Raw genomic sequence first — 15,218 nt, 5'->3', positions numbered from 1 at the left:
ATTGATGGGTAAAGCTGGGGCCGCTCTCCGCCACCCTGGGCTCAATACACCTGATCCTCTCACACTCCCAGATCCCACTCTGTGCCAAGCCCCGCGCTGGCTCGCACTGCAGAGAGGAGTCCCTCCAGGTCCTCTGCAGTCTCCTAGATGGAAGCAAAACTGAACACTGAGGTGCGAAAGTAGCAGTGGCCATTCTGCAGCAGGGCCAGCACCAGACCCCTGGCTTGGGGCCTAATCAGGGTTTCCCATTAGAACTCTGGATACATGTGGAGAACCAGGGCCCAGCGACCGCACCAGTCTACAGCCTACAGAGCCAGGGGTACCTAAACAAACAGCCAGTTTATCAGATCATGTCTTGAATGTTGATGCAAGACTGTGGCAGGGGAAAAGCAAGAGGGGAAAGGAAGCGAAGTCAGGTAGTGACAGCAGAACTTCTGGAGTCAGACCCGAGATCCAGCTCGATGGAAGCCTCTCTCAGGGATGGTGAGGAATGGACAGGTTAATGGAGTCCGTCAGGTCCTTAGCTGGCCTGGAGCGGTGGAAGCCAGAAACAGATTAGGTGAGAGGGACCTGGCCACCAGCGGGAGCAGGAGCAGTGGTGGAGTTGCTCAGAGGGTGTGATAACTCAGCTGCCGGGGCCCTTTTCTTCCCTGTGGTGGGGATGGGGGCAGCCTTCTATCCCTGTGCATTCTTCAAGGAAGTCCCCAGCACCTGAGGTCACCCAAGAACATTGCTGTTCTCTGCCATCTGGAGCCAGCCTTGCATAGCACGTGATCACGGGTCAGTGGCTGTGATAGGTTTATTCAGAGGAAGCACTAGACTCTGGGGTAGCTCACGTTGGTAAAGACTTCCAGGAGCAGGCATTGAAGGGTTGGCACCCTGGGTGAGTGTCCAAGGTCAGTGAGAGTCACTTGTGGAGGGGACGGAAGATGACCTGGCTGATCTGGCCAGGGATGGTGTAGAAGACCAGGAGGAGGAACACGGTGAGCAGCGCCAGCAGCAGCAGCAGCACCAGGATGCGCCAGTACCGGCGCCAGATGAAGAAGACAAAGATCTTCAGCGGGTTCACAAACCAGTTGAAGGAAGTTTTGGGGCGGCTGTTGAGAAGGGTGGTCCCAGGATGAGGAGGAAGCCCCTTGGCCACCCCCACCTCCCCGTCGGCCCAGGCTGTGGCCCCGGCCCCGGCCCCCGTGCCTGACTCACCTGGGTTTCTCCAGAGGCTCTGGCTCCTTCCGCCCCTTCCCCACTGGCCGTTTCTCGGCCTCCTCCACAGTCAGCAGCTCAAACTCTGCCTCCACCTTGCCCTAAAAAAGACACTCCTGCATCACTGGGAGCAGAGGGTGGGCTCAGGCCCCAGCTCAGCCTGGCCTCTGCCCACGGGCACCCACCGTGAGGATGTACACATTGCCACCCGTGTCTGTGAACTCCAGGTCTTCTGGCCGGCCCTTCCTCCTCCTCTGCTTTCGCTTCTTCTTGCCAGCCTGAGCCTCCTGCGCCTCTCGCTGCATGTCCTCTGCCTCCTTCAGCTTCACTACCGGCCACCAGCCCTGCAGGCGGCGGCAGCGAAACAGATTGCACCTCGGCCCGGCCCCATCGCGGGCCAGCCGCACAGAGCAGAGCTCGGGGCCCCGGGCCCCACGCACCATGTCTGGTAGCTGCAACTCCAGGGATCCTGCAAGTCCAGAGCACACCGGGTTAGGCATGGGATCAAAGTTTCTGTGCCAGGGGTGAGGAGGCAACACACCAAGGTTGTAAGTTGGGGCATCGAAAGTTGCAGTGTGTGGTCAGGCCACAGCTATAGACCACCCAGACCACAGCCCAGTGGTCCACCCATTGCTACTTCCCAGTGGAAGAGGGCCAAGGATTGGAATCAGAGTGCCAAGGACCAAAGGCTATGGAGTCAGTGTCAGGGTGACAAGCTAGGGTCAAATCAGAGGTGAATCAGAGACTGTGGGAATGGAGGTTACTGTGGTCTGGGTTTGATTAACTCAGTAATTAGGCCAGAAAGCAAAGGTTTCAGACTTCGGGTCCAAAATCCCAAGATTCAAGGTTGGGTCAGAGTAGGGAACCAGGGGACGGAGGTGAGGGCTGGAGGCAGGGACAGAGGTGAGGGCTGGAGGCAGGGACAGAGGTGAGGGCTGGAGGCAGGGACAGAGGTGAGGGCTGGAGGCAGGGACAGAGGTGAGGGCTGGAGGCAGGGATGGAGGTGAGGGATGGAGGTGAGGGATGGAGGCAGGGGCTGAGGGTGGGGAAGGCTAAGCAGTGTAATACCAAGGAAGTCATTGGCGGAGATTCGGTCATAGTCCCAGACCTGCAGGACCAGCACTGCAGGCTGCCGGAACTCAGCCTCCTCCAGGGCGAAGGGTCCAGACCGGCACCGGACGCTCACCTCCCGCTCCGTGGGCAGGTAGTCAAAGCGGAACACAAAGCGCCAATTGAAGTTCCCCTCCCCAGTCAGGGAGTTGAAGTGAACGTCTGTCTCCTGCTTGTCATGCTCCAGCCCCTTCACCCAGCTGGGGCCGGGGCAGGTGAGCGTCAGGGCTGGAGCTACATGGAGAACCCACTCCTCACCCAGCTGTCAGCACCACGGAGGGCCTGGGGTCGGGGCTTTAGACTCAGCCCGAGGGCCCACACCCATTTGCAATCCCCCCTTAGTGCACCGCCGTTGCCCCACCCAGCCTGCAAGCTACCTCTTCACATAGATGTCACTCGACATCTCTCCAGTGAATGGATTCACGTCATCCAGAACCACATCCTCCGTGTTCCAGATGACAACTCTGAGCTCATAGCTGAGGGGCACATTAGGGGGTGGCTTCAGACTCTTGAGCGGGGCCCTAAAAGGGGCTGCAGGAAGCAGGAGGGACCTGGGCCAGGGCCACTGACATTCACTGGGCACCTGTGTGCCCAGCAGGGGAATCCAATGCCTGTGGTCCCATGAAAGGACAGCCCCAGGTGTCACTGACCACCCTGGCCACAGCAGATGGCCCCAGGAGTGGTCTGTGGGGCCCAGCGAGGTTCTTCCTGTGAATTTAGAATCAGGGCCCTGCACCGTTGCATGGTGTGGCATCAGATGCAAAGCTGGAGCCACAAGCCAGAGTTTGGGGATGCAAAAAAATGAGTGAACAGAGAAAGTCAGTCTGCAGGGAGAAGAGGGAGGATGAGAGACGGGGGACAGGAGTGTATAGCGCCTGAGGGACAGGAGGGCTGCGACACTCTGGACCCTACCCTCATGTAGCCCTGTCCTTGGCTGCCATGGGGTTGCCTGGATAGCTGTTTTCTCCAGCCCAGCATCAATTTCCCCTCATTTGTTGACAGCACCATGATTTTCTGCTGGTGACCCACCCCCACCCCAACCACCCCTCCCCACCACCACTGTCAATCTATGGAATTCTGGTGGGGCAGGCCCCTCCCTCCCTGGCTGGACAGGGTGGGGGAGACATCACTGGACTGGCCAATTCGAGTATTACAGCTCCTTGACCACAATGATTGGTTCAGGGCACAGCATTTGACCCAAGCTGGTCTGCTGAGTCAGCCCTGAGGCTTTTGCTGTAACTGGGAAAGAGGTGTTTTTTCTGCTCAAGTGGCCTGGCTGAGATGTAAGCCTCGCTCTGTTAGATGCCACTGTGCCCCCAGACTGCAGAGGGGGCTCCCTGAGAGTGACACCAAGGAAAGCAGAGCCTAGAGGCAGAAAGTGACAGGCTGCTGATATCCAAGCATCTGCATTCAGCCCTGTGTGAATTGGCTGTGCCCCACACAGAACTCCACTCAGATGAGCTTAGGTGGGAAGGGGGCTTACCAAAAGGTACTTGAACTCAGTTTACAAGAGACACTCAACTTGCAATGGCTTATGAATAACAGGGAATTTAATGACACCTAACTGAAAAGCCTGTGAATAACAACCTCTGCCTGCTTCACTGGGGACCCGGGTTTTCAGAGGACCCTTGTACAGGTAGACCAGGATGTGCACCCGCCTTGGAAGGAGGCGACAGAACTCTCACCTGATTGGCTGCCGAGGCTTGATGTCAACTGGGGGTGGAGGAGGCACATCTTGAGGAAAGATGTCAATCCACATGTGAAGAGATCCCTGGGGGGACAGGACCAGGCTGGAGGGTCTTGCCAGGCTCCCAACCTTCCCTGACAGCCCTGTGGCCACAGGCTGTGCCTTGTCCCCAAGTGGAGAAAAGAGCTAGGGTCAAAATGACAGGGTCAGGCAGATCCTGGGGGATGAGGATGAAGGTGGAGTCTGAAGTGTGGGTTCCAGGATCAAGGTTAGATTAGGGGTTCAAGGGTGAGGTCCAGGCTGGGCGCAGTGGCTCATGCCTATAATCCCAGCACTTTGGGAGTCCATGGAGGGTAGATCGCTTGAGTTCAGGAGTTTGAGACCATCCTGGGCAATATGACAGAACCCTGTCTCTACAAAAAAATACAAGAATTAGCCAAGTGTGGTGGCAGACGCCTGTAATCCCAGCTACTCCGGAGGATGAGGTGGGAGGATCACTTGAACCTGGGAGGCGGAGGCTGCAGTGAGCCGAGATCACGCAACTGCACTCCAGCCTGGGCAACAGAGTGAGACCCCATGTCAAAAAGGAAAAAAAAAAATGAGGTTCCAGAAGGGGAAATTGAGATTAAAAGTAATATGTGGTGTTCCAAGGTCCAGATCTTAGGGATGTGGGGGGAGGTCAGGTTAGGAACCCCACATCTGAGTCTTGGTGCCCAGGGGTAGGGATCCTGTAGGACTAGGGTTGGGGTGAAGGTGTGGTCCAGGATGGAGGTCCAAGATGAGCGGGGACACAGGGACCAGCAACAGGAACCGTAGTCAGGAGCTGCAGGTGGCACCCAGGTGGACATCTTAGGGAAGGGCTGTCCTGGGGGCCCAGGGTCCAGGATCAGGTGGGTGTCCTGGGATTCTAAGAGTCTTGTGATTCTAGGCCTGGGTGCTGAGCCCTCCCTCACCTGCAGCAGCCCTGGGCTGTGGGGATGGTAGAGAGGCCTGGTTTCTACATGCTCGGGTACCAGCTGTATCCCAAAACCCGGCATTTCCTGCCAGCGCCGCAGCACAAGCAATGCCTGGGCCTCTTCAGGGTCCCCACTCGCCACTGTGGGGCTGCTGCTGCCTGAAACAAGAGGTGTGTGAGCTTAGGGTTCCACACAGCTTCCACCTCACCTCCCTCCCTCCCCCACCACAGAAGCTCTAAGCTGGGGAAGCCACTGTTGGATAAAGCCCTGTGGACTAGGAGAGCAGCTCTGTAGTGCACAAAAAGTGGAAGATGCTGCTGTAACTTCACCCAGTGAAAAGCCAGCAGTCAGTGGGACAGTGGGATTGGAGGTACTGCCACCTTTGCCTAGACCCTATTTAGAGAATAAGCCACCAGAGCAGACACACTGGCTCATGCCTGTAATCTGGGCACTTTTGGAGGCCAAGGTGAGAGGACTGCTTGAGTCCAGGAGTTTGAGACCAGTCTGAGCAACATGGCGAAACCTCATCTCTACCAAAAAAAAAAAAAAAAAGAAACAGGCAGGCGTGATGGTGTGTGCCTGTAATCCCAGCTACTCAGGGGGCTGAGGTGGGAGGATCACTTGAGCCTGGGAGGTCCAGGCTGCAGTGAGCTGAGATGGCACCACTGCACTCCAGTCTGGGTGACACAGCAAGACCCTGTCTCAAAAAAAATAAATAAATAAAAATAAAAATAAGCCTCCAGCCATTTAATTCTGCAGCCACATTCTGTTATATGGGATGCTCTGTGGGACCTCTGTGTTCCAGGAACTTGAGTAGTTATGGGTCCACTTTGGCTCTTTGGGGGAATCTCACACTCACCAATAAAGACTGTTTTCTCCCTAATACCCAAGAACCTCGTCCTTACTCAACCAAATTCACATCTACTTCCTGAAGCAATGGGTTATTGTGGGGAGCACACAAGACTGGGCACCTGGGCCCCCTGTACCTTGTTCTACCAATATCTTGCTTGAACAGAAAGGGGCTGATACCTGGGAGCAGGGTCTCCGGTGGTGTCAGAAAGACTTTGCTGCCCACCTTGACAGCACCAGCTCGGTATTCAGGGGCAGGGAGGCCACAGCGTTGGCACAGCCCCGCCAGGATCTGTGAGGGCCGGAGTGCATCACGCCAAGCATTATAACCATCCCTACAGGCAGAAAAGGAAGATGCATCAGCTGGGGCTGGTGTAGGGACACAGTTGGGCCTGGAGCAGGGATGACATTATGAAGACATGAGGTCTAGGTTCAACACTCTCAACGGGAGACAGGTTAGTCCTTGTTTAGGATAACAATGAAAAAAAAAAATGTAGTCCAGGTGCTTCTATTAGAAGATACTGATCTTATTACCTGTTTTGCAGATGAGAAAACTGAGATTTGAAGAGGTTAAGTGGGTCTGGCGTGGTGGCTCACAACTGTAATCCCTGCACTTTGGGAGGCAGAGGTGGGCAGATCACTTGAGGTCAGGGGTTTGAGACCAGCCTGGCCAACGTGGTGAAACCCTGTCTCTACTAAAAATATAAAAATTAGCTGGACATAGTGGCCCACGCCTGTAATCCCAGCTACTGGGGAGGCTGAGGCAGGAGAATCGCTTGAACCCAGGAGGCGGAGGTTGCAGTCAGCCGAGATTGTGCCACTGCACTCCAGCCTGGGAGACACAGCAAGACTCTGTTTCAAAAAAAAAAAAAAAAAAAAGGTCAAGTGACATTCGTTATAGGATCCCGACTCCCAAACCCAAGTCTTGACCACTGAGCTATGTCTTGGTTGGCAGTGGTGGTGGGTGGGAGGGTCCCCTTCCATGAAATCATAGGATCTGGAGACACAAAAGGGAATGTGAGCTTGAATGTGTTTGGCCAGAAACTTAGAATGGCTTCTGTGGGCCCTGCCGGACCTACACGTCATACTGGGAGGCCAGCCCACAGTTTGCTCTGTGGTGGCTATAGAATCGGTTTTCCAGATCAATGTGGGTCTCCCCGATGAGGTCATCAGAACCCACAAGGTCATGATCAAATACAGCCACCGTCAGCTCCGTCTCAGCTGGGAGAGAGATGCTTAGCTCCAGGATCCTGGCAAGGAGGGAGAGGGGCTGAGGTCACTTCCATGCTCCAGGAGGTGGTCTGGGGATGGGGTGGGCATGTCAGCAGCCCCTGTCCATTCCCTTGCCATCCCTAGGCCAGCTGCCACAAGGCCACAGGGCTGGATGCTCCTCCAGCTACCCCATTTCCACCCCACAGGGCCCAGCCTCACTCTCCAAAGATGGGGTTGAGCTGCTTGGGGATGTAGCGTTCCTTGGTGTCCTGCCGTTCCCGGCCAGCGCTCACCACTACATAAGGGTCTGCTTTGCCATTGGGGTCTGCAGGAGCCAGGTTGGTAGCCTAGGGGAACAGCATGGAGTGAAACTGAGAGAAACGTCATTATGATAACCCAAGGTTACCTTTGTAGGACCTAATTTCCCATTGGGTGAAAGCAGAAAGTTATCAAGGAGAGATCTCCCACTGTGAGGAGCTAATGGAGAGGTTGGACAAGACGACTTTTATTTTCAATTAGTTATGAAATAGTTAAGTCATACAAATAGGTATAACGAAAAGTATAATGAAACAAAATATGTTGAAAGATGTATAAGGGACTTACTATTCAACTCATAACTTTCTATATGGTTTGACTTATTTTTTAATTTATGAATTTTTTTAATAGATATGGGGGTCTCGCTATGTTGCCCAGGCTGGTCTCAAACTCCTGGGCCAGGCGCAGTGGCTCACACCTGTAATCCCAGCACTTTAGGAGGCCAAGGCAGGTGGATCATTTGCAGTGAGGAGTTTGAGACAAGCCTGGCCATCATGGAGAAACTCCATCTCTACTAAAAATACAAAACTTAGCCAGGCATGGTGGCGCATGCCTGTAGTCCCAGCTACTTAGGAGGCTGAGGCGGGAGAATGGCGTGAACCTGGGAGGTGGAGCCTGCAGTGAGCCGAGATTGCGCCACTGCACTCCAGCCTGGGTGACAGAGGGAGACTCCGTCTCAAAAAAAAAAAAAAAAAAAAGAAATAATTATATCCTATGTAGTTTCTTTTTTTTCCCCCCTTTTCTTTTTATAGAGACAGGGGTCTCACTACATTGCCAAGGCTGGTGTTGAACTCCTGGCCTCAAATGATTTTCCCACCTCGACCTCCCAAAGTCCTGAGATTACACAGTGTGAGCCACTGCACCTCCAGCCCTATGTAGTTTCTTGACTGAAAGGTTTTGGGTGATTTTTTCCATTGTTGTTTGCCTAAAGAGGTCTTTCATTTTTTTCTTTCTTGCATGAGTGATTCCTAGGACACACAATTCAAGGGCGATAGTTATTTTTCTCTCAGTGCTTTGAAGATATTATTCTATTTTTCTTCCAGCACTTTTGGTTCCTGTAGAGAAGTTGATGGGCTGACTTGTCATTCCATTGTAGTAATCTGTACTTTCTCTCTGATGATCTTTACATCTTTTAATTTAGAGATTGGGTCTTGTTCTGTTGCCCAGGCTGGTCTCCAGAACTCCTGGTGTCAAACAGTCCTCCCACCTCAGCCTTCTGAGTAGCTGGGGTTACAGGCATGAGCCACTGTGCCAACTTGATTTTTTTTTTTTTATATTTATGTTTTCCATAGCACTTATGCTTTTTCTTCTTTTTTTTCCCCTGAGACAGAGTCTCGCTCTGTTGCCCAGACTGGAATGCAATGGCATGATCTCGGCTCACTGCAACATCTACCTCCCAGGTTCAAGCGATTCTCCTGCCTCAGCCTCCCGAGTAGCTGGGATTACAGGCACAAGCCACCACACCTGGCTAATTTGTGTATTATTAGTAGAGATGGGGTTTCACCATGCTGGCCAGGCTGGTCTCGAACTCCTGACCTCAGGTGATCCGCCTGGCTCAGCCTCCCAAAGTGCTGGGATTACAGGCATTAGCTATCACGCCTGGCCACACTTACGCCTTTGTAACTCACTGAAACATTTACTTATTTTGTTAATGTTTGTTTCTCCTACTAGAATGCAGTCTTCATAAAGGCAAAGCTTTTTTTTCTCCTTGTGATTACATATTAATTTTATTCTTTGAAATCTCTTTCCTCTCTTGTCCTGTCCAAATCCTACTTAGAGATACTCAGTCAAGCCTTAATTTCCTGTGCTGGCTCGGCTCAGTGGTTCACGGCTGTAATCCTAGTACTTTGGGAGGCTAAGACAGGCAGGAGCTCAGGAGTTCGAGACCAGCTTGGGCAACATGGTGAAATCCTGTCTCTACTAAAAAACAGAAAAAATTAGCTGGGCATGGTGGCATGTGCCTGTAGTCCCAGCTACTTGTGGGGGCTGAGGTATGATCGCTTGAGCCCGGGAGGTCAAGGCTGCAGTGAACCGTGATCACGCCACTGCAGCCCACCCTGGGCAACAGCGTGAGACCCTGTCTCAAAAAAAAAAACAAAAAAACCACGAATTGACTACAAAGAGACAGTAATAAAGGAGTATGGTAGTGGCATAAACATAGATCAGTAGAATACAATTGAGAGTCCAGAAAGAAATCCACATATCTATGATCAATTGATTTTCAACAAAGGTACCTAGACCATTCAATGGGAAAAGAACCATCTCTCCAGCAGATGGAGCTAAGACAACTGGACAGTCACATACAAAAGTGTGAGGTCAGACCCTCACCTCACAATAGATACAAAAACTAACCCCGAATGGATCACAGACTTAAACATGAGAGTCAAAACTCAAACTCACAGCAGAAAACAGGCAAAAGTCTTCATGACCTTGGATTTTGCAAAGGTTTCTTAGCTATGACCAAAAAACATAGTCAATAAAAGAAATAAAAATAGACTTCATCAAAATTAAAATCTCTTATGCTTTAAAGGACACTATCAATAGAGTGAAAAGGCAACCTAGAAAGTGAGAAAATATTTGCAAGCCATATAAGAATCTAGTAGCCAGAATATACAATGAACTCTTACAACTCAACAACAAAACAACAATCTAATTTTAAAATAGACCAAGGACTTTAGACGTGTCTCCAAGATATACAAAGGTCTAAAAAGCACACGAAGACTGTTCAGTGTCATTAGGAAACAAATCAAAACCACAATTAGATACCACTTTATACCCACTAGGATGACTTTTTTTGAGACAGAGTCTCTGTCGCCAGGTGGACAGTGGGGGGCTCGGTCACGCAACTCTGCCTCCCAGTTTAATTCTCCTGCCTCAGCCTCCTGGGTAGTGAGAGAAGAGGTCCTCCACCAGCCATTTTTTTTTTTTTTTTTTTTTTTTTTTGAGAGAGTCTGCTCACCAGGTGAGTGCAGTGGCAATTCGCCCATCCGCCTCCTGTTCAGGCTTCTCTTCACATCTCTGAGTAGTGGGATACAGGACCCGCCACCATCCAGGCTATTTTTGTTTTTTTTTTGGAGCGGGGTTTCACCATGGTCTCTATCCTGACCTCGTGATCCGCCTGACAAGCGTGAGCCACCGCACCCGGCCCAGCTAATTTTTTGTATTTTTAGTAGAAACTGGGTTTCACCATGTTGGCCAGGCTGGTCTTGAACTCCTGACCTCGTGATCCGCCCGCCTCGGCCTCCCAAGGTGCTGGGATTACAAGCATGAGCCACCGTGCCTGGCCTGACATTCATTTTTTTAAAAGGACAATAAAGGCTAGGAGCGGTGGCTCACGCCTGGAATCCCTGCACTTTAGGAGGCCTAGGCGGGTGGATCACCTGAGGTCAGGAGTTTGAGACCAGCCCGGCCAACATGGCGAAACCCTGTCTCTACTAAAAATACAAAAATTAGCCAGGCGTGGTGGCGAGCGCCTGTAATTCCAGCTACTTGGGAGGCTGGGGCAGGAGAATCGCTTGAATCCAGGAGGCAGGGGTTGCAGCGAGCCAAGATAGCACCACTGCACTCCAGCCTGGGTGACAGAGCGAGACTCCGTCTCAAAAAAAAAAAAAAAAAAAAAGAAAATGTAAGTTATATTCTGGCACTCCTTTGCTCAGAACCTTCCTATGGCTTCCCATGTAGTTCAGAATAAAGTGAATAACAAAACCCAACATGATCTGCTTCCTCCGCCCATCGCTGCTCCATTTCCTCTGAAGCCTTAATTCCTAAAACCTGTTCCTCATTTATCCTGCCTGCTACGGCCACAAGGGGTTCCTTGTTGTTTGTCACACACGAGTCATGGTTCCACCTGATGGCCTCTGTACCAGCCGTTCTGCCTGGAATGCTTTCTCCCTCAGGTAGCGACCTGGATAACTCCTTGGCCCCCTCCTAGTGTGTATTTGTTTAAGAGACAGAGTCTCACTGTCACCCAGGCTGGAGTGCAGTGGTGGCATCACAGCCCACTACAGCCTCAACCTCCCAAGCTCAAACAATCCTCCTATCTCAGCCTTCCTAGTAGCTGGGACTACAGGTGCAAGCCACTGTGCCCAACTCTAGTATTTGTTTAAATAACACTTTCTCAGCCGGGCATGGTGGCTCATTCCTGTAATCCAGCATTTTGTAGTTCGAGACCAGCCTGGGCAACATAGCAAGACCTCGTCTCTACCAAAAAAAAAAAAAAAGTCTTATTGAGGTCTGTCAACTCCGACCATCCATTTGCAACCCACCCCCAGCACTCCCCCATCCCTTTATCCTGACATATTTTCTTCACAGCACTTATAATTTTCTAACATATAAATAAGATATATAACTTTTTTTGTTTTGAGATGGAGTTTCCCTCTTGTCGCCCAGGCTGGAGTGCAATGGTGCAGTCTCGGCTCACTGCAACCTCTGCCTCCCGGGTTCAAGCGATTCTCCTTCCTCAGGCTCTTGAGTAGCTGGGACTACAGGCACGTGCCACCAGGCCTGGCTAATTTTTGTATTTTTAGTAAAGACGGGGTTTTGCCATGTTGGCCAGGCTGATCTCGAACTCCTGACCTCAGGTGATCCGCCCCCTCCTCGGACTCCCAAAGTGCTGGGATTACAGGCGTGAGCCACCACGCCCGGCCCATAAGCTATATAATTTACTTATTGATTATGGTTATTGTTAATCTCTTTTCACTAGAATGTAAAGTTCACGAGGGCACTGATCTTCGTCTGTTTTAACTCACTGCTTTTTATCACCAGTACCCAGAACACTGCCTAGTACCTCACAAAAAATGCAAGAAAGGCCGGGCATGGTGGCTCACACCTCTACTCCCAGCACTTTGGGAGGCCAAGGCGGGCAGATCACCTGAGGTCGGGAGTTTGAGACCAGCCTGACCAACATGGAGAAACCCTGTCTCTACTAAAAATACAAAATTAGCTGGGTGTGGTAGCGCATGCCTGTAAACCCAGCTACTTGGGAGGCTGAGGCAGGAGAATCGCTTGAACCCAGGAGGCGGAGGTTGCGGTGAGCCGAGATCGCGCCACTGCATTCCAGCCTGGGCAACAACAGCAAAACTCCAATTAAAAAAAAAAAAAAAAAAAAAAAAAGCAAGAAATACCTGTGGAATAAATGTTTGTAAGTGAAACTGGCCTATAATTATATTTTCTCATGTCATTCTTCTCAGGTTTTGCATCAAGATTATGCCACCCTCATGGAATTAACTGGGGTGTTTCTTTTTATATTCTCTGAAATGGTTTGTGTAAGATTAAAATTGTTTCATCCATAACTGGTGGAAACTGCTGCTGAGACCATTTGGTCTGGAGCTTCTGACACAATTTCTTTTAATATTTATAGTACTATTCAGGTTTTCTGGCCAGGTATAGTGGCTCACGCCTGTAATCCCAGCACTTTGGGAAGCCGAGGTGGATCACTTGAGGCCAGGAGTTGGAGACCAGCCTGGTCAACATGGCAAAACCCTGTCTCTATTAAAAAACAGAAAAATCAGCCAGGTGTGGATGCAGGCACCTGTAATCCCAGCTACTCAGGTAGCTGAGGCAGAATTGCTTGAACCCAGGAGGTGGAGGATGCAGTAAACCGAGGTTGCATCACTGTACTCCAGCCTGGGCAACAGAGCAAGACTGTCTCAAAAATAAATAAATTTTCTTCCTTTTTTTCTGGCACACTGCATCCTCAGTGGCTCAAGCAATCCTCCCACCTCAGCCTCCCGAGTAGCTGGGACAACAAGCAGGAACCACCACATCTAGGTAATTTTTATTTTTTTGAGACAGAGTCTAGCTCTGTTGCCCAGGTTGGGGTGCAGTGGCATGATCTCAGCTCACTGCAAACTCTGCCTCCCAGGGTCAAGCAATTCTCGTGCCTCAGCCTCCCCGGTAGCTGAGACTACGCACGTGCCACCATGCCCTGCTAATTTGTGTATTTTTAGTAGAGCATAGGGGTCTCACCACGTTGGCCAGGCTGGTCTCGAACTCCTCCTGACCTCAGGTAATCTGCCCACCTTGGCCTCCCAATGTGCTGGGATTACAGAGGCGAGCCACCACACCTGGCCTAACTTTTAAATTTTTTTGTAGAGATAGGGTCTCGGCCAGGCACAATGACTCATGCCTATAATCCCAGCACTTTGGGATCACTTCTATTTTATGTTTATCCATTTCATCAATTTTTTTTTTTAGATGGAGTCTCACTCTGTCACCCAGCCTGAAGTGCAGTGGCACAATCTCGGATCACTGCAACCTCTGCTGCCTGGGTTCAAGTGACTCTCCTGCCTCAGCCTCCCAAGTAGCTGGGATTACAGGCGCCTGCTACTGGGTCCAGCTAATTTTTGTATTTTTAGTAGAGAGAGGGTTTCACCATCTTGGCCAGGCTGGTCTTGAACTCCTGATCCACCCGCCTCGGCCTCCCAAAGTGTTGGGATTACAGGCGTGAGCCTCTGGGCCCAGCCTCAATTTCTTGAGATAGACTGAGCTAATTTTAACCTCCCTTCTTTTCTAATGCATTAATTGATAGCTATATATTTTCCTTTACCTACTGCTTTAGCTGCATCCACAATTTTGATAGGATGTATTTTGTCATTCAGTTCACATTATAATTTCCATTATGATTTATCTTCTGACTCATGTTATTTAGAAATGCATTTCTTAATTTTCAAACATGTAATGTTTTAGATATCTTTTGTTGCTGATATCTAGCTTAATTACATTATTGTCAGAGGACAGGCTATCTATTATTTCAGACTTTTGAAAGTTAAGACATGCTTTATACACCAACTTGGTCAATTTTTGTAAATGTCTCATGAGTACTTAAAAAATATGTTTATTCTACAGTTTTGAGGTACCTACACTTCATTCATTAGATCAAATTTGTTAACTGAGCAGGTCAAATCTTCTGTGTCCTTGCTTATTTATTTGAGAGAGGGCCTCACTCCATCACCCAGGCTAGAGTGCAGGGGCACGATCATCGCTCACTGTAGTCTCAGAGTTTTGGGCTCAAGCAATCCTCCTACCTCAGCCTCCCAAATATCTGGGACTACAGGCGCATGCCAGCATGCTTAGCTTATTTTTCATTTGATCATTTTATCAAAAGAGAAGTGTGTTAAAATATTCTGCTATACTTATGAATTTTCTTTCTCCTTATAATTAAATAAGTTTTTGCTTTATATATTTAACTTAAAATTGTATCTTCACCAAAAACTGGATTTTAAAATTATCATTATAAAGAGACACTCTAGGCTGGGCGTGGTGGCACACACCTGTAGTCCCAGCTACTCAGGAGGCTGAGGCAGGAGAATTGCTTGAACTCGGAAGGTGAAAGTTGCGGTTAGCCAGGATTGCGCCACTGCACTCCAACCTGGGTGACAGAGCAAGACTCCATCTCAAAAAAAAGAAAAAAAAAAAAAAAAGAGATAGTCTAGTAGTATCAGGTTTTGTGTGTGTGTGTGTGTGTATGTGTATTGTTGTTGTTGTTTGTGTGTGTGTGTGTGTTTGGCTTTAAATCTATTTTGTCTGATTAATTTGGCTATACCAGCCTTCTTTTGGCTAGAATTTGCCAGATGTAACTTTCTCTTCCTTTTACCTTCTTCGGTATCCTTAATCCATACATTTCAGATGTGCCCCTTAAAAACAGCATATATTAGATTTTTTTCTTTTTTTTTGAGACAGAGTCTTGCTCTGTCACCCAGGCTGGAGTGCAATGGCGCACTCCTGGCTCACTGCAACCTCTGTCTCCCAGGTTCACACCATCCTCCTGCCTCAGCCTCCCAAGTAGCTGGGACTACAGGCACCTGCTACCACGCCCAGCTAATTTTTTGTATTTTTAGTAGAGACGGGGTTTCACCATGTTAGCCAGGATGGTCTCGATCTCCTGA

General features: G+C 50.1%; 1 protein-coding gene across 1 annotated transcript in view; it reads right to left on the bottom strand.

Annotated features, from left to right (window-relative positions):
- Positions 1-781: 781 nt before the first annotated feature.
- The window catches only part of LOC116461362 (fer-1-like protein 4), a 48,812-nt gene continuing 34,375 nt past the window's right edge, over positions 782-15,218 (bottom strand). Inside the window, exons 36-45 of the mRNA XM_032143053.2 lie at positions 7,237-7,364; positions 6,885-7,055; positions 5,986-6,140; positions 4,954-5,114; positions 3,999-4,084; positions 2,691-2,789; positions 2,272-2,513; positions 1,389-1,672; positions 1,204-1,304; positions 782-1,097 (exon numbers count right to left, since the gene is read on the bottom strand). Coding sequence (XP_031998944.2) covers positions 908-1,097; positions 1,204-1,304; positions 1,389-1,672; positions 2,272-2,513; positions 2,691-2,789; positions 3,999-4,084; positions 4,954-5,114; positions 5,986-6,140; positions 6,885-7,055; positions 7,237-7,364 — 1,617 coding nt within the window. The 3' untranslated portion in view covers positions 782-907. The remainder of the gene's footprint in view (positions 1,098-1,203; positions 1,305-1,388; positions 1,673-2,271; positions 2,514-2,690; positions 2,790-3,998; positions 4,085-4,953; positions 5,115-5,985; positions 6,141-6,884; positions 7,056-7,236; positions 7,365-15,218) is intronic.

The sequence above is a fragment of the Hylobates moloch genome, unplaced genomic scaffold, assembly GCF_009828535.3.
Source record: "Hylobates moloch isolate HMO894 unplaced genomic scaffold, HMol_V3 SCAFFOLD_21, whole genome shotgun sequence".
Lineage (NCBI taxonomy): Eukaryota > Metazoa > Chordata > Mammalia > Primates > Hylobatidae > Hylobates > Hylobates moloch.
Note: the sequence above shows the minus strand (reverse complement) of the source record. Positions and strands in the feature narration are given on the sequence as shown.